The following is a 23,166-nucleotide window of genomic DNA, read 5'->3' as shown; positions in this document are numbered from 1 at the left end:
GCTACAGGAACATGCGTTTCCCAAGACTGGTACACAGGAAACCGCCGACAAGCTTTGCCCTAGCCTACATTTGTCCATGTGAGGAACACACACACGCACGCACGCACAAACACACACGTAGGCAAACAAACAACTTCCCCTTCTCAATCGGGACACCAGGTGCCGACAGTACTGCAGGACGGGCCGTGTGCCAAACTAAACACAACTGCAATCAAATCCCTTCTGAGATGGACAGGGGAAGAGAAAGAGAGGAACCGAGACGGGGAGGGAGAAAGAGAGAGTGACCGAAAGAGAGAGGGGAGAGAGGGAGAGAGGAAAAAGAACGGGCACAACGCACTCTGAGAAACAAACGACGAGCATTGTGGCGAACCACAAGTAAACTCTCCCATGGATGAGCCGGCATGGGTCACAGATCTGTGTGTGTGGGGGCCGCATGTGAGCGTGTTGGCGCGCGCGTCCCTGCGGAGGCAGACGACCAGAGAGAGGCCCATCTCTCACTGAGCAGACGGGTGCATTCAGGACAGTGCCTGCCAGGGACAAACAGGCCCCCGGCTCCCTCCTCCCTCCATTATGCTCTGCTTAGAATGCATCCTGGAGGCTCGGGCTGGCCTGGACACCCACACTGGCACGGATACACACACACACTGATACACACACACACAGGCATGGAATATACGGTCACTGATACACACACACACACTGGCATGGATATACAGTCACTGATACACACCACACACACACACACTGCCATGGATACACACACAGATACACACACACACAGCCACACACTGGCATGGATACACACACACACACACACACACACACACACACACACACTAGGCATGGATATACACACACAGCCACACACAAAGTGGAAAAGTGGAGCCTGTCTTTTTGACCAGACCACATCACAGCATTGAGTAAAGCACTGTCCTGAACACTGTCTTCTGCAGAAAGCCTAGTTTACCACCAACACAGCTGCTCCTTTAAATGTCAGGTGTGTGTGCGTGTGCGCGCTACCATCCGTATCCACACTTGTGCAGCAGTATTTGCTGCTGACTGACCTGTAAATCTCCATCTAAAGGTCACTGTTGTTCCTGTCTGCATGCCTAAACACATCCCTTCCGTCCTACTGCCACTAACGCTCCGCTACCCCTTTCTCCTGAGACTCATGTGCATGTGTGTGTGTGTGTGTGTGTGTGTGTGTGTGTATGTGTGTGTGTGTATGTGTGTGTGTGTGTGTGTGTGTGTGTGTGTGTGTGTGTGTGTGTATGTGTGTGTGTGGGTGTGTGTGTGGGTATCGGAGAGAAAATTAGAGGGAGATAAGTCTTACAGGGCGAGCCCTCGTAAACTTGCTCGAGTGGCTAACAGGATTTAAAAAAAGGAAAATAGGAAGAGACTGAACAGGATAAAGAAGAAGAACAACCTGCAGGATCATTGAAGAGCCGATGAACCTGGGCGTCAGGTTAGGGCAGAGGAGAGGGAGGACTGGAGACGAGCGACATACCCTCTAATACGAGGGTCTGATCTCGTCCTCACCCTGCTCCCTCACTCCTGCCCTCCCTCCCTCCTGCCCTCCTTCCTGTAGCTATGTACAGATGGCAGGGTTGCAGGGAGGGGACCAGCCATGATGACTGTAATCAGTAGCCAGTGGGAGCCTGAGGAACCAGAGGAGATCTTTGGCCTCCTCCTCCACTAGCTGTCTATTACAGCCTCGTCCTGGGAGGGGCAGGCAGGCAGGGCAGGTTGCGGGGGGTGGTGGGTGGTGGGGTGGGTTCGTAGGTTGGCTGTCTATTACAGCCTCATCTAGAGGGGTGGGGGGTGGTGGTGGGAGGCATCTCTGGGGCTGTATGGTCTAGCTAGTTGCGAAGGCTCTGTAATACGTCCGGACCAGTCAAGGAGAAGTCTAAGGCTGGCACCCTCCATTGAGCACATGTGTAGGATAGCTCTAAATTTAGAGAGGCAATGCTGTGATGACAGACTCGGGGAAGTACTGGATTTGGACTTTCTCTTCCAGAACACACACACACACTTCACCAAGCATCTCTCCCAGTGTTTGTGCGAGTCTCACACAGGAGGAAGGCAGTGTGTGTTTATGTAACTGTTCCTTCCCCCGGAACAACATGTATGCTGCTGATAAGAGAGCTGTGGTTGAAGTGTGTGTGTGTGTTTCTGTGTGTGTGAGCGTTTGTGTTCTGTAGGTGTTTATGTACGGATACACAGAAACGACCAGTCCTTCAGACACAAACCCGCGACACATACTGTGATGCACGACCAACAAACACAGATACACACACACACACACACCACACTATCCTGCCTTAGCCAGCATTGCCTTTCACATGCGCCCCAAACAAAACATCCTGCTTCAACCCTCCCTCCCCCCCTGCCCTCAACCGCGCCCCTCACCCCCCCCCCCCCCCCCATCTCTCTGGTCGCTCTGTAGCCCCGACGTCTCAGCCGAGGTCCTGTCACGGAGAAGGACACCAAGCAGGAAACCGCGCTCTACACTGGATGAGCTCAGATGGCTCATCAATTAAACACACAAACACAGCATGCACACACCGACAAAGCATACACACACCAGCACAACACACAGAAACGCACACCGACACAGAAAGACATACGCCAACATAGAAACACACACAGAAACATGCAGAAAGACAACATTGAAAAGGGAGTCGATACCTCTTAGAGCTGTAAAACCTTCACGGAATCACCTCCCTCAAAGCATGAACGATGACTGGAGGAGTGTGTCTGTGTACAGTGTGTGTGTTGTTCCCATTTCCTGGGTAAATCTGTTTCCCCCCCCCAGATGCAGCTTCCCCAGATGTTCTCTTAGATAACACACACCGTTTGGTAAATGCACAGATAGACCAATGAGGGATTAGGAGATGCTCGACAACGATAGGCTGGAACCAGTGTGTCTGTGGCCAGGAAGAGGAGGAGCCACGACACCTTTTTGTGTCTATTTCACACTTTTCTTCTGGATGCCTGCCTCCCTGGTCACACACTCTGTGTGCCTCTGTGCAGCATCCATCCCTCAATCTGTCTGTGTGTGTGTGTGTGTGTGTGTGTGTGTCTGAATGTAATACCACACCCTCATTGTCACACAAGCCCCAAGGTATTTGTGAAGGACAGTGACACTGTCGCCCATGACCTAGACGTCAACCAGCCCTTTATCAGCCTCCACCAGAGGCCTGGTGTTTAACTATCCAGAACAAAACATGCTAATCCTGCTCCGAGACTGACTGCACATATCCACAGGCCCAGGGACTTACATAGGGTTGAAGAAACCTCAGTATTCAGCCCCAACTGTCCAACCGCCAATACCCTTCCCGCACACACCTCTTGCTGCCGATGCTCTCGTGGGAGCTGTCCGGGGTGCTGAAACAATAGTCCAGGTGCTGTCAGTGTTCGCTCTCAGTGGTCGCTCTCCGTGGTGCTGATACACCACCGTAGGTGACTGGCCTGCTGCACCACTGCTACAGACTGAACTCCCGGTATGTGAACACCAATGCTGCCAGTTCATCCACCCTGCAGCACCTCTGATCCTCTTTTGAAGCTGTGGCTTGGAATTCAATGTCAGGGTCGTTTCCACATGGGTCTCCTTCAGCAGGACACAGGGCAGGAAGTACAGCAGTGGGGGGTAGTTTGTGTGTGTGTGTAACAGAGAGTTCCCACCACATATGGATTTCAGATACAATATATCATGTAAAATTGAAGGGTGTGTGTGTGTGTGTGTCTGTGTGTGTGTGTGTGTGTGTGTGTGTGTGAGAGAGAGAGAGTTAGAAGGTGGACTGAGAAAGTGGTGTATTGCAGTGTATAACATTTGCTGCATACCGTACATCTTATGAAGTCCACTAGCTTAACCCTATTGGGAATACAATTAGCATTGATCTGTGACACTCTGTGACATGGTGACACATAAACACAGACCAGAGGATAGACCCGCCCCACAGCCCACTAGCCCTGACAGCGCAGCTCTGATTAGCAAGTGTTGATTCAGAGATCCCAACACACACACAACATCCGAATCATCCCCCCACAAACCCTCACCCTCCAACCCTCACCCTACAACGCTCACCCTACAACCCTCACCCTACAACCCTCACCCTACAACCCACCAAACGCTCACCCTACAACCCACCAAACCCTCACCCTACAACCCACCAAACCCTCACCCTACAACCCACCAAACCCTCACCCTACAACCCACCAAACCCTCACCCTACAACCCACCAAACCGCAGCCTGAACTCGACCACCACGAGCAGCCCTCACTAAGTCCCAGCAGCCTCCAGGGGTGGTGGTGGGGAGGCCAGGGGGGTGAGGAGATTACGGTCCTATAAAAGTCGGACGGAGCTTGATTCACGGCGGCCCATTGGCGCACACACCCTTCTTCCTCGCACATCATCAGACTCTCCGCCCACGCCCACTTCCCAAAGGAAACCGGAGCGCTGCTTTCACAGCAGCTGGTGCAGGGCTGCCACTCCTCCCTCAGCCACCTGTTCTCCTTCTGCTGACACCAATGAGCCATCATGAGAGGTGAGCACATCAACTGAGTTAGGGTGCGTCTTGCCCTCATCTCCTTACATTTACATTTAGTCATTCAGCAGACGCTCTTATCCAGAGCGACTTACAGTAAGTACAGAGACATTCCCCTCCCCCGAGGCAAGTAGGGTGAAGTGCCTTGCCCAAGGACACAACGTCATTTTGCACGGCCGGGAATCGAACCAGCAACCTTCTGATTACTAGCCCGATTCCCTAACCGCTCAGCCACCTGACTCCCTCACATGGGAGGACTCCTTCATCCCATGTGTGCATGTCGATAGGAAGCAGAAAACAGACCGGTTCCAGGTTGTTGGCTAGCAGACAACTTAGGCCTGCTGCAAAACGACACGATCTCATGGCTTCCACAAACCAAGAGTTCTTTCTCCCTCCACTGAGGCCTTGCAACATCCTCTGGTAGGCTGTCCAACCCCATCAGCACGTAACAACTATAGAAGCCAAGCACAGTCGGTGTAAGGAACCGTAAGAAACCATTAAAGCAAGCTATAAATATAAAGAAGGTTCTTCCATCTCCTCCATGCGTCTGTAGAGCACCGTGACATCCTCAACCTGTCCTTGCGCTCCGTCTCCAGGAGTGGGCGGGTCTGGCCAGGAGACTGATTGGCTCCTCCTCACACACACACCCCCATCTATTGCCTTGGCAACATTGATTCTCAATCCCATTACTGGCCTGGTTGGGGTAACGGATCGCTATGGCGACAGGCTGCTGTTATGAGCTGCGTATATCACTATGACAGTGGATGCCGCCTGCAACCTGAGACCCTATCCTTGGCCTGGTCTGCAGGATGGAACGTTGTGTCTAAATCGCATACCTCACAGGTACAGTACAGAAGGGCTTTTTATCTATCAAAGGAGACAAGCTTGCCTCACTATTTGATCTACAGCACAACTTAACATTCTAGACAGATAGAAAGCCGGATGTTTTGGTCTGCATTCCAGTGAGGCGCTCGAAAACTCTGCCCTCTCTCCTCCGCAACCAAAATGCTAACAGCCAATCACATTAGAGGGATGTCCAGAAGAGCCACAGAGAAGCCGGCTGTTTACCCATAATTCCCCTGGCGTGATCTGGAGAGTTTCTTCACCTCCAATTACACAATCAAATTACTGTGGTGGCTTTACATAATACTGCACTGGGCTGGAGTCTGGCTCCCAGACACACAGCTACTGGCCTGCCCTTACTCCCCCTTCGCTAGGAATACTGAGCGTCTGTTTGTCTCCAAATATGATGTACTCACCGGTTCTACGCACTAACCCTCACTGAGGGAGGGAAACAGAGACAGAAGACAATGTGAAACGGGGGCAATGATTATGGAACGGGTTGTGGAGAGAGGACGAGCGAGAGATTGAGAGAGAGAGAGAGAGAGAGAGAGAGAGAGAGAGAGAGAGAGAGAGAGAGAGAGAGAGAGAGAGAGAGAGAGAGAGAGAGAGAGAGAGAGAGAGAGAGAGCCTCCGACACTGCAGGGACCAGCCTAAGCCTGGACTCATTTGTATGCTTAGCACACACAGCCAAGCATTCTCCAGCCTATTTACACTTGCGTTTTCCAGTTATTTATTCTGCTCTAATTCAACTCTTTACCAGGGCTGTCTGCACAGAACCCCATCCCCCTCATTCGCCTGCCTTCCCTCCTGTCATGGTCCAATAGCACCGTAGCGTCACCTGGGCTCTCCTCTCCGTGCCTTCTCCTCTCCACACCCCCCCACCCCTCCCTTCCCCTCCTCTCCACACCTCCTCACCTCCCCTTCTATCCACACCCCCCTTCTCTCCTCCCCTCCCCTCCCCTCCTATCCTCCCCTCCATTCCTCCTCTCCTCTTTCCTGTAGACCCAATGCAGGCACAGGCCCCCCTTCTGCTCCCCCCAAAACATTAGCTTGGTACCATGAAAAGAACACAGGCTAGGGCATGTGACTGCGACAGTGCAGAGACAAGCACACACACATCACTGTACATGTACATACAACACATGACATGACATGAAACATGTCTCAAGATAACAAGACCAATTGTTGCCACAGCAACCTTTCAAGGTAAAGAGGTTGATGATGGGGTCTGAATACAGAGATCTAACCAGCCACCCACCCCCACCTTCAATGCATAAGGATAAGAAAAGCAGAAATAGAAAATAAAACACAAATGCCTATTGTAATAGTACATGATGATGTACATGATGATGATTGGAGAACATATACAATAATCCCTTTCATTAGATGGCCTTGTCACTACTTGCAAAGACTAAGCAGTACGTATTGATATGGTAAATGTAAGCTGTCAACATGTTTCAATCCGCAATTCATAAAGTCCGATTTCATTCGACTCTTACCTGTATCAAAGTGGGAACTGAAAGCAAAGCTGGGATTGAAAAACGCTGAAGACATGACAATCATAGGGAAAGCGACGACCATCCTCCTCGTAAGGATAGAGATGCAGGGTGCAAAAATGGTCAACAGAATGCTTCACCTTAGGACATCCGCAAGACTTGTACTCGAGCGCAGCATTTAGCCTACTTCTGTCACCATTGGAGTGCCAAAAGGAAATTTCTTCTATACGTTCAGTTCATACAGATCGCGAAACAGATATTGACAGACATTTCTGTTTGGTTTGCTTCGGAATTCTAAACCGCTAACCTTGAGTAAACATGTGGACAACAACAGCTTTTCCAACGTTCTTCTTTCTTTAGGCCGGGTGCTGGAGTTCTGGGTTGTAGGGCGAACGCCTTATCTACAAGATCCTGTTATTACATTGTTTTAATTTTTGGTCTCTGCGCCAAGCACTTCCAGTTGGAAATCCTCCAGTTCCATTTCTCTCATTATGAACCTTTGTCCAAGTGCCGTCTTCAGAACAGTGCAGCGATGCAACATGACGAAATACCTAAATTAGGCAATTGCCTACAACTGCGCCATCATCACAATAATTGCGCACTTCTGCAGCGCTTTCGGCGTACAGACACAAGGAACGCGCCATCTTGCTAGGTATCCAGATTGGAATCTCAGTGATTCGGCTCCGGAATCTGGACACAACGCCATGAAGGGGGAGGGGGCACAGAAAAGAGGGGGACAGTGAGGCTCAGGCTGCATGTCATTATAGGCCTACTGTTAGTACCTCCATTATAGGTACAGAACTGGGAATACATTTTCCGCTGTTGAAAGAAAGATGGAAGGCAATTGACTGAAAAGCAGTCTCTACAACCCATTTTTTAACAAAACGTTATTTGAAAGAAAATGGGATTCTTAATAGGTCAAGTGCTTGATGGAGCTGTACATGTATTATGCTTGTTAATTTACCTTGTACAATACACAAACTGATGCAAACTACACGATATGTACAGTACTGTCGGTTTTTTACTATGTCTTTTTCTCTCTCCCTTTCTATTTTCTCTCTCTGCCTTGTCTTTTGCTATATCCTCCCTCTCTCTATTCCTCCCCTCCTCCTTTCTTCCATCTCCCTGTCTGTCTCCCTGAGTGAGAGAGACACCTGCTGACTACAGAGTATTGTCTTGTGTAGTCTTGTCTCCTTCAATGTGAGGAGGCAGAGAGCCAAGACAGAGAAGATGGTTATTCATGTCCCCATAGTAACAACGCCCCCAGCCAGTTTACTGTTAAATGTTGAAAATCTAGTTGTTCATATTTAGGAGCTCTCAGGGAGCCCCACAGCGACACTGTAACCTACTCTGTAGGCCAGGTATTGTAAAGGACTGCCATCTGCTGGGGGGAAGAAGGACTTGTGACCAGGGCTTAAACAAAGTTATTGAGTCCATCATGGGAAAAAATATGTCCATGTAAAACCTTTGGCCACAAATTTGATTCTTCTCAAAAACAGATTTAAAAACAATTTTATCAACGTGAACATGTCAAAGACACACGTACAGGTTCTTTACTTCTCTCATTGCTGCCTGCGCTGCTTTAAAGCCCCACCAGAAGACAAAGTAGGACTATAGATGATCTTCTACAGAAGTCACAGCTGTTATGCATCTGTTGAATGGGGAGGGCCCTGATACAAAACGATGGTTTCAGTATCACTGTCTTTCAATACCAGAGATGATCACCATGGAGATTCATCACAGGAGGGAAGTGGTGTGTTAGTGACCCCCCCCCCCTCCCCAGGACACACCTGCTTCTCTCACTTCTTATTAATAGTTCCATGCAAATGAAGAGTCCTGATCTGCTCTCAGAACTGTGTGTGTGTGTGTGTGTGTGTGTTTGAGCGTGTGTGTGTGTGTGTGTGTGTGGTGGGGGAAGTGTGTCTGCAGAGTATTACTCATCATTTTCATTGCCAGTCTCTTGCACAGTAGCACAGACAGTATAATGGTGAAGAAATGGGGATCTTACAGAGGCGGATGCGTTAGGTTAGTGACAGCACCCTGATTGTGGATAACATGACCTGGCTTTGATGGTTATGATGATATGAGTCACCTAACATGATGATCATCACATGATGTAACATGAAGACATGTGACAGCCCACGCCCCCCCCCCCCCCCCCCCGTCTGTCTGTCTGTCCTTATAGGAGCTCCTTCAGCCCCTCCTCACACTCCAACCCTGCTCCTCTCTCAGCTGGACAGGACGGCTCCTTCACACTGACAACATGCTGGGGACTCTCTGCACTCTCATCACTGCTCTGACATGTGAGGAGGCTCTGTTACTGCAGCTTTTACTGCAGCTTTGCTCCATTAGCCTGTATGTGTGTCTTTACTCTGTGTCATCTGGTTGTGTTCCAGGTGTGAGTGGTGTGACTGTGGTGACTCAGAAGACTCCTGTTGTGACATTGAGTAAAGGACAGCAGGTCTCTATGGACTGTAACCTGGGGACTGTCACCAATCGTGCTGCTAGATGGTACAAACAGGTTCCAGGAGGAGTTCCTCAGTATGTATTGAGATGGTACCATGGTTGGAGCTCTGTATATTATGGTTCTGGTTTCTCCTCCCCTAAATTCACATCAAACCATCAGTCTAAATCAGATTATGGTTTGATTATCAATGATGTGGAGGAGACAGACTCAGCAGTGTATTACTGTCACACATGGGACGTCTCTGTTAACGAACACGTATCACAGTGATTTACACCATGACAAAAACCTCCTCACCAAACACACTCACTTCTGCTTTCTGAAAGTCTGAATAAAGACTCTAACTGAATGTGAGACCTACAGAGCAGCAGTCAAGGAGTTACCCCCATCTCAAAGACACACCAGCAATCAAGATGTCCATCAATTTTAGCACTACATATTTGATGAGTACCAAACAAAAGATTAATTTGAAAAACAAGACTATATGAATATATTTGTGAGTTCAGTGAGTTGTTCAGCTCCAGACCGGACCAAATGGATTGTACTTGATTCATTGACATCACAAAACATCTGAAATTCAAGAGCAAAAGTACAATGTAGATGATGCCAGTGATATAATGAGATATGACTGTTTGTGGTGACCGAGAAGACTAGGAGTCTAGCAGACTTTGTTCTGCATCAGCAGACCACTGATGCTGCTGTTGTGAGGAGGTTTTTGTACGACCGAGTATACGATCTCAATCACTGTGGTATTCGGACAAGGAACCTAGCTGATTGTGACTGGTGAGTACCCTTTAAAATGTTTTATAATATATCAGACAGCTAAGTTTCCTTTTAAATATGGCTGTTATATACTGAAGTAATTTGATATTATAACTTAATAAGAAATATTGTATCTTTTTCTGTAACTGTAATGTCATCATATTAGTCTAATGTGGGCACCTTACACCTTTGTGGGTCGTTGATTTGACAGTTAATGTATAATGAAAATGTAGCATTACATTTTTTTATACAGATGCCAGCTCTGATTAACATTGAAAATAAGAGATTGCTCACTTGCAAGAAACCAAACCTGCTACTTATTTTTAGGTATCGTAACGAGACATCAGCCATGATAACTTAAGTGCAGCTAAATGTTTCATCAAAAGTAATGTTAGGTCAGCTGAGAATTGTATATTTTGGGTGCATCATGTTTTGAAGACAGTGAAAAATAACCAAACAAATCTCCCCTCTTCTTGTATCGTAACCTTAGACACAAATATCCACGGAAATGTTATGCCATAAAGAATTATGTTGTATTCATGTTTCTACATCTTTTAAAATGTAGTGTCTCATGTACTTCCATTAAATGTTCAATGTTTGCAGTATTTGCAAGCATTGATAATACATCCGTTTTAGTCAGAATGGTCTAAATATCAATTCCAAAACGTTCATAATTTCTCCCTCTTTCTTCCATTTCCTCAGCCTCGACCCTGCCTCCTCCTGTCTTGACCCTCTTCCCTCCATCCAGCGATGATCTGAAAACCAGCAAGGCCACCCTGGTGTGTCTGGCCAATCAGATGGCCACGGGCTACGCAGATGTCAGCTGGACGGCCAATGGGAGTCCAGTGACGAGTGGGATCCAAACAGGCACGGCCTCTCAGCAAGCTGACGGCAGGTTCTCCATGAGCAGCTATCTGACCATAGAGCCGTCTGACTGGGACAAGGACCACGTCTACTCATGTCAGTTCTCTGTGGGCTCCAAGTCTTCACAGAAGGCAATCAAGAAGTCTGAATGCAGCGCTGAATAGAGTCATATCAGTCAAGTCATTCATTGCTTTTAATGCTCACGCTGTCTTTGTGTTTTATGTTTGCTGTCATGTAATGATAAAGATGTTGTTGTAAGTCAAATGCTTTTATTATCTCACCAGAAGCTTGTGAGTAGAAATTGTCTCAAAGGAAAATGTTTGAACTCTACTGTGTGCTGTTGTGTGTGGAAAGACTGAATAAAAAGCATAGTGATTCAAACAAAGGTTAGTCTCTGTGCATGCTTGGACAAGTGGATGTGGTACTGCTGACTGAGCAACCAAAAATGCCAGGAGCTAAATGTAGATCTGAAACTCCTGAAAGCAGTTAACCATAAAGATGCAAATGAGCCAAAACAGCCCTCTTCTACAGATGTGGCATTCATCAAAATGGTTTCAAACAGGACATTTGTTCATGAAAAATAATTACAATCTAATCAACGTTTAACATTTAAAACCATTTATAAAGTTAAACTGTTCCTTTGTATTACAAAACTGTGAACGCATGTTTTTGCACATACAGTAGTTTAGTTTAGCAGGCAGATACATGGGAATATGCTGCCCCCTTGTGGCTGATATGCATCACAGCAGGTCAAAAAAGACAGACTTGCAGATTTAATGATAAAACTAAACGACGCATGTTAACTGATTACACGAAATCCTGTCCTAAGTATGTCCACAGTTATCACAATATTTCAGGCTAAAGGTCCTCGTATGCATGGTCCATGAGCTGGTTCATATCGTAGGAATAACTTGTGTACGTCATGAAACAACGGTTCTTATTCTCATCCGATAATGTATTTATACAACAGCACTTGGCATCTGTAAGAGACTGGCTTACACATCCTGGGACCCCGGTCTGGGTCCTCTCCTTCTTCTTGTTCCTATGGGCCTCAACGCTGTGGAATCGGTCCTGACTGGGGCCCTCATCTGGCCCCTCAGTGGTGCCTTCAACTGGGCCCCCAGCGGTGCCCTCATCTGGGCCCCCAGCGGTGCCCTCATCTGGACCCCCAGGGGTGCCCTCATGGGCAGCCTGACGGGAAGCCTCTGTACGGGGCGATGAGGGGCGGTCCACACAGGGGGAGGGGGCAGTTTGCCAGCCTGCAGGTCATCCACGAACACCTCCACCCTGTCAAACTTGGAGGTGAGTCTCCCCAGCTCTTCCTTCAGAGCGTTGAACTGCTTGTAGAGGTCCCCCATAGCCTCAGACAGGGGCTGGATCCTGACCCGGGCACATACAGCAGCACGGCACACAAACAACAAAGGCAAGACAGGGAGTTCAGTCAAGACACTCACGTATTAGAATTGACCATGTATTGATACCATGACATTGACATGTAGGTTTGACTTTGGCGGAGTGGATGATCTGGGAAGTGGAAGCGAAGTGCTCCCTGCCTCCTCGATGCAACACATACATACATGACATATGAGGCAGGGAGCAAAAGAGTTATAATCCCCCTGATGGATAGAACATACAGACAGCATGGGGGAGAAGGGGATGGTGGAGGGCGGCAGCAGAACTGATCATAAACAACCGGGGTGAGTGTGTGCGTATCCGGGCGGCTTTTAATGCCGCCTTATCGGACATGGCCAAATGGGTTTGCGTTGCGAACACGGGTGTAGTAATGGGCGGATGACGCGCGCTGCCCGATTGCCATGCCTGAACTAGCTGCGCTTATTTCTGTTTCAGTCTCATCATTCAGGAGGAACACAACTGCGTGAGCCCATGGACTCTGTACACAACTGACACTACAGCCCACTGTTAGGGTGTTACACATGTCAGAATAACCTCAGATTGCAGAATGTGCGATCCAAAAGTTCCACTTACAGTGAAGTCTCACAAATATTGGATGCTGCCATGTCATCGCATGATATCCAGAAAACATCAGGACAGCAGACTAACTATGGAGACTTCAGTATACATGAAAGGGATCTATTTAACAGGCTTAAACTCCAGCTGACATTGAGCCTGCAGTCCATCTGTCCTGCTGCTGGAGAGGCCACATAGTGTCCACGGCCACGTTACATGGTTACCACCGTGTTTGTGATGGCTGTAAAGCTCTAAGGCCAGTTCCTCCAGGAGTCAGCCAAGGAGAGCTAGTCCTCGGGTCAAGAACTCTCCTCTCACCATGATCGCAGGCCTCTCTTCTGGAGGCTGGTCTCTCTTTCCATCATGAGATCATTACACCCACAACACAGGACATTATGGCATCCATTATTATTAATGACCATTAACTGGCCAGACGTCAAACAAGGAGCAAAATGTTTTCTTCAAACGTCCTTAATAGCACCACTACAGAAAGTGATGTAATGCTAGAAAAAACGATTTTTGAAATGCAGTGAAATGACTGCAATCTTCAATTTTCAATTTTCAATCTTTGTCTCTCTCTCTCTCTCTCTCTCTCTCTCTCTCTCTCTCTCTCTCTTCTCTCTCTCTCTCTCTCTCTCTCTCTCTCTCTCCCTTACTCACCTACCTGGAATATTCTGGTAGGACCGAAGTGTGGTCGTTGACAAGTAGGTCCTTCACCTGGGTCATGATGGCATACTTCCAGTTGTCCAGGACTTGGGTCAGGTTGGAGCAGGTGTTGCATTGTGTTTTGCCTGGGGATGCATGAACACTCATGGGTAAACAGATATTATAATGTCTGTTGGTCTGTCTACCATTAAGTCTGTATGGAGTGGTCATGTGGATAGACCAATAAAAGAATCTGATACAATTCAGTTTACTACAATTCAGTAGCATGTGGCATCCATGCACATTTGGGTGTTATGGTTACGATATCAATGTTAATTTAATAATGAAAATGAGACATTAAACATTGATCGTCTGTATTCAATAAATTCTGATTCTGATTCATATCTCATAAGGTGAGTGTACCTAAATGACCATGGAACCGAACATGCAGGTATGCACGGTTATTGTCAAACCTCCCTCACCTTTATCCCCGAGAGACGTCTCCTGCCCCCACTTCTGACCTCCACACAGGGAGACCACCACAGAGAGCAGAGCCAGAACCCTCCTCATCCTCATCTTCCTCACCTGGAATAGAGACAGACTACATGAAGCTTTTGGCATCAAAACTAACACCAGGGAGGTTCAAATTAGACCGGAACACCCTGAGGATTCTCATCATCATATAACATCATATAATACGTTTTATTTTAAATAATTGGCATTTTACGATACGTCACTGCAAATATAGCACAGATAAAATACACTTATTTGGGAAAAGTCCAGAAAACAGAGTCCTGGAATTCGATCAAGATTCTTTTTCTTCTTTTCACTGCTGTCAAATCACTGGTGCCCAGCTCTTTTAGTGTTGACAAAGAAACCACATCCCTAGATGGATTATCAATTGTTCTGGGTTATTTCTTCATAAGATTATACTCAAATTAGAGCATCAACTGGAAAATAAACTGTGTGGAAAAAGCCAATTCCAACATAATAACAAAACAGCTGTCTCTTCAGTAATAAAACATGACCTCGGTGGCAAACCTGAACTGCCTGAAAATATGACCTTGGTCTAATGCTACCATCAGTTATCAAGTAGGAAGCTACTGTACCTGTCTGTGAGGCTGTCTGTAAGTTATTCTTCCTCAAAGCAGCACCAGAGTCAGTCTGTAGTAATCCAACAACACCGAGACTGAGAACATGACCTGGGGAGCTCTCTTTTAACTGGCTCTCCTCAAATCCATAGACCTGCCCCCACCTTCCCCCGCCCCCTTCCATACCGAGCGTCCTGACGCACTCTCTCTCTCTCTCTCTCTCTCTCTCTCTCTCTCTCTGCATGCACACTCGTACACACATGCACATGGAGAATTACATTTCTATGTGGAACAACATAAGTTCTCGTGACATCACACACACTCACGCACTGGTGGTCTCCAGGCTGTCTCCTCTCCTCCGCCGTCCACCACCTCAGCACATGAAGCCCTTGCCTATCCTGTACAATGACAGATGCTCAGTGGAACTCCAGCACTTAAGCCCTTATCCATCCTCCACATGTGTGCTGTATCCCCAGACTGCACCAGCCCGTTTCCCCCCCCCCCGGGCCAGAGCAGGGCGGGACGAGCCAGGGCCCGGATCCAGTGGAGGTGTTTGATGTAGGAGTAGCAATGCTCCATCATGGCATTCCTGCTGCCTGCTGGAACCATCTGCTCCACATCTGGGCTTTGAGGGGCCTGGCCAACAGTGGTCCCTCCAAGTGTCAAGGGACGATCAACACAGTGATCCCGAACCTACGGCCGGGACACCACACAAGCACCGGGGGCTCGTTAACGTCGAACTGGAACGCTGTTCAGACAGGGGAGGGGGGGAGGAGAAGTTGCGTCATGGCGTGGTCTGAATTCAAATCATGTGACGGAGAAATGAAAGAAGATGAGTTTAGTGAAACACTGTGCTCAGATGTCCTTGTTTTTCCCTGGTCATATTTGACTGCTTTGAATCACAGCAAACATGGCGTACATTGCCATTGCATTGGAGGTTTGCACATATACGCCATGGCATCCCAGTAAGGCGAAAGCACAAGTGTTGTTTATTACAAATGGCACGCCGCGTGATCATTCTGGCGGCCGCACGGTGCATGACGCTCGTGAAATGGCCAGAGCCCTCTCTGTATTCCAAGGGTTACAGCTTCGGAATAACAAGGATTCGTTCCCTCCGTGAGGCCAGCTCCAGGCCTGAGCCAGTTGGGTCTGTGGAAGGGGGTGGATGAGGCTCCTCGCCGCAGAGCTATGTTATATCAGAGTAATGAGAAGAGCGTAAGTGCTCCCGAGAGCCTGTGGAACCCCCCCCACAGCCCTGACCCCGGCCTGTTGTGGTTTGATCCTCGACGAGGAGATTTTTAGGGAATGTGTGAAAGCCTCATTGACAGTGCTCACTTTAGGCTCCAGGAAGGCTTTGTTTCAAATTTGTGTATGATTTTGACATGAAAGCTACTGTTCTGCGTTGTATAAAATTTAGATTTCATTCTTTATTGTGAAAATAATAATACAGATGCTATCTTCTGTTGGTTCTCAGGATAGAACAGGCCATCCGTTTATTATTTGACACTGAACAGGAATGAAAACTTCCAAACTGAGGATTTCGAAGTTATCGTGAAAGAAATAGCAGGCACACAGGTTCATGTGCCAGCTCCCGTCATTTGAGAAGAGTAATTTCTCCTTTGTTACAAGCATTCACATGATATCATTGCACAAGTGTACCGTCTTGACATCATTACACAAAAAGCTTGTTTTGGACAAAGCGTGTAAACCAGCACTTTTTACATCTTCATAGACATCTTTATTTTTAAGACTGGGTTTGGCAGAATTCCCTGACATCTGTAAATTGTCTCCACTCTCGCTCTGTAGGGTAAATACTGCTACAATCAATTACCAATGTGAGTATTTAAGCTTGAATGGTAATATGATTTTTGAAAAAGTGAGCAGGACAACATCTGTATTAAGTACTGGGTATTGGGATTCAGGTGGATGAGCGGTTAGGGAATCGGGCTAGTAATCTGAAGGTTGCCAGTTCGATTCCCGTCCGTGCCAAATGACGTTGTGTCCTTGGGCAAGGCACTTCACCCTACTTGCCTCGGGGGAATGTCCCTGTACTTACTGTAAGTCGCTCTGGAGCGTCTGCTAAATGACTAAATGTAAATGTAAGTACGAGATAACTGCAGTGTAAAGAAAGTGTTGAAACAGAAGGTATGGAAAATATGACACCATCAGCCCCATAGCAGAATAACAACTGCGAAATGTAGAGGAGCTGGGAGGATTCAACACTAATCTCTCCCATGTCAAATAGACTTCACTTTTGCATACTTTCCTTTGTGTTCTCTTGTGTATCCCTGATCAGTGATTCAATGTATGGTTCCTCAATAAAAGAAAGTGTGAGTATAGTACTATGGTTAGCTTCCAGGGTTCCGGATGAGTCCAAGATCCATAAATCAGTGTAAATGATGTCTAAATGAAGCTCATCCAGGCAACATAAAAAGCACAATAACTCCTAAAGAAATGTTGCTGCTGTGGATAAACCGGTTGCATCATTTTAAGTTTAAAATAAAAATGTAATGTCATTGTTTATCTGTCTTTGACAGTTGACAGTTTATTTTGTATAATCAAGAATTTCAAATGACATTTTATTCTTGAGTGTATGGGGTGTAAAAGTCTAGATGTATTTAGACGTTGATATACATACTGGGGAGTCCACCTGAATCTAATCTAGCATTGGAATACCACAGGAAAGATTTACATACCGGGTGACAGAGAGATGTGGAAAAAAGATGGATGGGGATCCGGGAATCTATTTTGTCAGCAACCACATACATCTGTGCAGAGAGTACATTAAAAAGAATTACAAAGAGAGAGAGAGAGAGAGAGAGAGAGAGAGAGAGAGAGAGAGAGAGAGAGAGAGAGAGAGAGAGAGAGAGAGAGAGAGAGAGAGAGAGAGAGAGAGAGAGAGAGAGAGAGAGAGAGAGAGAGAGAGAGAGAGAGAGAGAGAGTCACTGTGTTCATCATCCTCAAACTGTAATGTTTGCAGCGGATGCATTTGGCTGAAAACCTAAAGAGTCACGTCACCCTCCAGGACAAACCAACCCAGATGACCTGTTCATTGATACAGAACACGTCCCTCGTCTGTCTGCTTTAATTGAACAGTGTCTATGTGAGGTAACATCCACTGGCCAAGGCAACCAGTCGATGTCATTGCATTCTTCATAGTTCCATAAGCACATGTGATAATTGGCTCTGGTCCACCGTAGTCTCAATCATAGGCCCTCATATTAGCAGTATGAGGTCATCCTGCACAGGGAAGGAATGAGAGCCAGCCTTACTCGCTCTCACTGGCGCAGAGTGACACATATTTGCCTTTTTCCTTTGCATCTGCCATCTTAGCCATTTCGCAGTCACTTTGATCCAGAACAACGTGCCATGGAGAAGTACAACAGGATATCAAGGATTAGAATTGTATGGATACAGCATGGAATTGCCCACATCTCAGTCTCTCATAACTCTGTCTTTGTCATACCCTCCTTCTCCCACTCCCTGGCTTCCATTCCATATTCCTCTACCTCTTCCGTTCCCTTTCTCTCTCTCTGTTTTTCACCTTACTGTCTCGCACACTACTGGTTGTTGACATACTGCAAAACCTCTCCTGGATGATGGTTATATCAGACCTGTGAAAAGAAGTTTCATACTGGAAAGTATCCCCCTCACTCTCAATCCCAACATCCTCCTCAGCATGCACCTCTAGCCTTTCTGATGCCATCAAACACAGGCTAATCCAATATTATGGAGCTAACCTTAAACTAAACTTATTTTATCCAATCAAATGTTCTGTATGGATCGGTCGTCCCAATCAGAGGTGACACCAACTGCTTCCATGTTGGACTCCATTAATGTTGTGGAGTTTCCTCTCCCAGAACATTGACTAAAACTAATTTTGTGTTTTTATGTCAAAGAAGCAGCCGAGGCCTTTTTGTGTGTTTGGGTCCATGCGATGGAAACAGGAAACAAGCGTTCTTCACATTGAGAGATGGAGTGGAAATACTGTACGATAATAAGGTCTGCCGGATGCAGTGTTCCCAGGCCTTGAACTCCCGCACAGGAAGGCCCCTCATCCTCGCGCTGTTCCAGAACGGAAGACAGGTGGAATAATTACCAACAGATTGATGCTCACCACTTACAGTCCTCCATCTGTCTCTGTGACTCTTTTCACCTTTCAATAAGAGAAGCTTAGGAACTGATGTGTGCCTGAGATAATATGGTACCAGTAGTGAAGCCAGTGTGGAGCGAGTCATAAAAGAAATTAACAAGCTTGGAAGGCTCCCTCACAGCGCTCCACTCGTAAAAGTTTAGTGGTTTATGTACCCGTCTGCAGAGTTGGCTGTTGTAGACGGTTAACGGTTAGACGGTTAGAGGTGATAAGCTGTTCACTGTTTCTATAAGACAGCGGCACCAAACGCATCTGTCACACGGTATGTGCTGCCTGTAGACATTTGGTGGTGTCACAGACTACCGTTTGACCATGAGGAATGTAATGAGATCACTTTACAGGAATGATGCAAAAACGTTCTGTATAGTGTTTAGTTGAGTGGGCACGCGTACTGTGTGTGCACACATGTAAACAATGAGGAATCTCTTCACTTGAGTCTTCAATGAAATATCAACATGTGGATTAAGATTTGACTGCTCCCCTCCAGGACTTGTTTCTCCTGCAGGGATTGGAAGTGGAAAAACACGTTCCTATTTCCTATGGAAATTAGTTGTAATTCCAACTTTGGATGATGTCTTTGGAGTCAGTTGAGCAGTTTCTTCTCACCAACGAGACTCTCATTTGGAGAGTAAAGTCTTCTGTTTGGGCTCTAGGAGACTGGCACTGACAGGTGAGGTATGTGGTTGGCTTTAGACAGTCAAATCATGTCCGAGGTTCTGGAAAGTCTGCATAAGCGATTGTTGGGATACCCATTGTGCTAAACTACTACCCTGGAGAATCTTTAAGGAAGGCCAAGTAAAACATATGACTGCCTGGGACCCCTAAACCAGCAGGTACACCTGGACCGCCATCTACTGACAAGGCCAAGCCGTCAGGCAGGCCTGAGCCAAGCCAGTGATCCCAAGATGGATAACACGTCAGAGCGTGAGATATTTAATAGCTGGCTAAATCTGTTTTAAGTTCCAGGCGAATGTAACTCACAGTGTTCTAAGAAAGCGTCAGGCTCTATGATGTGAACACCATGATGGTCTAGATCTGAAAATTAATAATACATTAAAATGTTTTAAAAACTCACTAAAGTCATTTGAGTGATGTAATAATGATTGTTGTAGTTTTTTTACGGCTCATTCTCCTCAAAGAAGGACAAGAAACTCGCTTTCATTGTTATTTCCTGAAATGTCACTTTGACACTGCAAATTGTAAATTGATTTGCATATACATGCCAATACACCCTCAGAATTGGCTGAACTCAATTGTTTAAAAGCATAGCAGGCTGGCAGGCCTAAAGTCCCTCTGCTGGAGAAGGATATGAATGCAGCCAGGCCATGCAGCTGGTAGCCAAGCTATGAACATGAATACAATAACTGAAAAGTAATAACAACTTTATTGTTAGATGTCTATCATTGTAATAATTAAGAGAGTCATTGTTTGTCTTTGAAAGGGTGGAGGTAAGTCAAGCACTTACACTCACCAGACTATGGCTGCTTGGAGGAGATATCTGCTGGGCTTGCTTTCAGAAGTTTCTGAGTTTTATGATTTTTGGATAACACTGCAAAAGAACAGGTGCTAAAGATTAACTATCTCACCCAGCCTGGCCCAGAGCTCATATGCATACAGCAGACTCACTGAATGGATTGAGTTTATATTTGCCAAGTCGTTTTTATTTTTATGAATACAAAGACAGTAAAAATGAACTACAATGAACCTATGCAGTATTAAAATCAAATACAAAAAACGTTTTACGTTCAAATAGGTTATCAATGTCTTCATTGCTTTTTTGACACTTTTTAATTTAATTGAATTGTTGTTCTATTAACACCTTTTTAACATCCCATGCAGGACATCCTTTCTTCCACTATTTTGCGTGCCGTCGTCTCACTGCTTGATCATCACATGGTTGTCGATCTGAGGAGGGTCTGTTCTTCCTGCATCTCTTCCTCCTCAGTCATTCAGTCAGCCATGCTCTGATCACTCCTTAATCCCAGCACTGTGACTCTCACATGATGCTGGAATCCCAAGACTAGTAGCCCTGAGCCATTCCCTGCATAGTTGCCCTGATCTCTCCCCCCTCCCCACCTCTCGCTCTCTCACTCATTCGCACACACACTCCCACTCTCGCTCCTACTGTACTCGTTCGTGTTGCTTTCCCACTCCTGCTGCTGGATCCTTCTGAGCAGCTGAGAGGACAGTCTTCTCCCGGCAGTGGGGAAGATGAGGAGGTTCCAGTTAATGAGAAGTTTTCCCTTCCCCTGGTTCAAGAGAGAAACCACTCAGAATGAGACCAGCCCACTAATACCAAAGGTACAGTAACAAATAGTTAGTTGACTTCCAAATATACAGAATATGTCAGAGACAGTTTGTCAAGAAAGGTTTCATTTGTTTGTACAGTTTAGTTCCATCTTGACTACATGTGTATGTGGCTTGAATTAAAAACATTTCACACGTCCAAGGGTTGTCAAGAATTACAGTTAACATATCCATTCGTGTCAAAGCAGAGTTGGTTCAGTGCTGACTCCATTTTCTCATCCGAAGGCAGATTCCGATAAAGAGGGAGCCGAAGCAGCGGTGCATGCTGGGACTGAGGGCAGTTTGGATCAGGAGTCTTCACAGCAGATCCCTGATGGTCACCACCAGGCCACAGAGGCCTCCAGGGGAACCAGGGTAGGACGGCCACGTCGCCACTACTCCTGCACGGACTACATCCTCAAATACCTCCTCTTCATCAGCAACCTGCTGTTCACCGTGCTGGGCCTGGTGGTCCTGGTCCTCGGGCTCTGGGGCCTCATCAACAAAGAGTCCCTCGCCCAGGAGAAGATCGGCAGCATAGGCACCGACCCGATGCTGCTGTTTGTGACTGTGGGGCTTGTGCTCTCCGTCCTCTGCCTCTCAGGCTGTGTGGGGGCCCTGAGGGAGAACTGCTGCCTGCTCAGGGTCTTTTCTGCCGCTGTGCTGGTGTTGGTCACAGCCCAGGTCCTGGTGGCCATCATGGCCTACAGCCTGCAGGACCAGATCGGGGGCTTCCTGCGCACTGGGATGCTCTCGGCCATGGCCCGCTACCAGGATGACCTGGACCTGAGGTTCATCACGGATGAGATCCAGATTGGCCTGCAGTGCTGTGGGGCTGACAACTACCGTGACTGGGAGATCAACATGTGAGTAGGCTGGTCGAGGACTATTGTCTGACAGAGCATGAATGGCCCAGTTTTTAACAGTATGCACTGTGCAGTATGTGCTGGAAAATCCGATATGGCACAGCATGTTACATTACTCAGTTTTAAACTCATTTTTTGCCGTTTCAACTTTTTATAAGACCATATAAGACCACCTATTCATACGTTTGGAATAGTATGCCTTGGTAAAAAATATGTAAATGTTCAGTTTTTTCTTGAATGTAGTTCTTTTCTATAATCAAGATTCAAAATTGTTTATACACAGCCTAGAGTAGCCTAACACAAAATCAAATCTAACACATTCTGTCCAGGTACTACAATTGCTCCTCCCCAGGTGTGCTGGCCTGTGGGGTTCCCGCCACCTGCTGTGTGGACCCCATGGAGAACGGCACGGTGTGGAACTCACAGTGTGGCGTGGGGGCCCAGCAGCTGGGAGAGTTCTCTGCCCAGAGCGTCATCTTCCTGGGGGGCTGCCTGGGGGGCATCTCCCGCTGGATAGAGCAGCACACAGGGGTGATTGGGGTTGTGGCCACTGTCATCCTGGGGGTCCAGATCCTGACTCTTTTAATCACAACACGCCTGCTGGACAGAATCCACTGGAGCAAGGCTAGGGCAGAGCAGCCTAAAGTCTGACGGGCTGCTTCACAATATTTGACTCGTTTTGCAGTCAATGAAGCCTGCTTCTACACATGGGTAGTTGGTCTCTACATTCGACCCCCTTCCCTTGGCACGCTGGAGTAATCAGTCAATGAACATTGATGGGAGCTGCAGTGGATTATCTATGTGTAGTTGCACATAATCAGATGTGCTGAATTTAGAAGAATATCTCATGTTATTTATGCTTGGATAGGGTTGTTTTGTGACTCACATCTGGTGCTACGATCTGACATCATCCCTTTGGAATTACCTACAATATGTCTAAGTGTGATTGTGTTTGTTCATAAAACGACTGGAACTCCCTCAAACATTTGATTTGTTTAATTTTTCCTTGGTTTGTTTCATTGATTGGACTGTAAATGGAAAGCATATCAGTGTGTGAAAAGCATATTTTTCACATACCAGTTCTGTGTACGTACTACATTTTTTAAATCATTTTTTGATTATATACTTTTTTTTTTTTGAAATATACTTTTTTTTTTTCTCCTGTTGAGAGTTTTTTGGGA

At 46.8% G+C, this 23,166-nt stretch overlaps 2 protein-coding genes and 1 pseudogene across 2 annotated transcripts; 2 read left to right on the top strand and 1 right to left on the bottom strand.

Moving 5' to 3' along the window:
- Positions 1 to 9,089: 9,089 nt before the first annotated feature.
- LOC134009555 (immunoglobulin lambda-1 light chain-like) lies at positions 9,090 to 11,352 on the top strand (annotated as a pseudogene).
- A 221-nt stretch (positions 11,353 to 11,573) lies between these two features.
- si:dkey-282h22.5 (uncharacterized protein LOC107988040 homolog) lies at positions 11,574 to 15,033 on the bottom strand. The gene is made up of 4 exons (XM_062449075.1): positions 15,011 to 15,033; positions 14,072 to 14,174; positions 13,609 to 13,735; positions 11,574 to 12,356 (listed from the first exon to the last, which is right to left on the bottom strand). Exons 2-4 carry the CDS (start codon positions 14,163 to 14,165, stop codon positions 11,972 to 11,974), a joined length of 606 nt encoding a protein of 201 aa, XP_062305059.1. The 5' UTR covers positions 14,166 to 14,174; positions 15,011 to 15,033; the 3' UTR covers positions 11,574 to 11,971.
- Positions 15,034 to 21,044: 6,011 nt separating this feature from the next.
- On the top strand, positions 21,045 to 23,069 carry tspan10 (tetraspanin 10). Its single transcript, XM_062478701.1, has 3 exons — positions 21,045 to 21,134; positions 21,366 to 21,985; positions 22,315 to 23,069. The coding sequence occupies exons 1-3, from the start codon at positions 21,045 to 21,047 to the stop codon at positions 22,634 to 22,636; spliced, it is 1,032 nt and encodes a 343-aa protein (XP_062334685.1). The 3' UTR covers positions 22,637 to 23,069.
- The last annotated feature ends 97 nt before the right edge of the window (positions 23,070 to 23,166 follow it).

This window comes from Osmerus eperlanus, chromosome 2 (genome assembly GCF_963692335.1).
Source record: "Osmerus eperlanus chromosome 2, fOsmEpe2.1, whole genome shotgun sequence".
NCBI classification, from domain to species: Eukaryota; Metazoa; Chordata; class Actinopteri; order Osmeriformes; family Osmeridae; genus Osmerus; species Osmerus eperlanus.
This window is presented reverse-complemented; position numbering and strand designations above follow the sequence as displayed.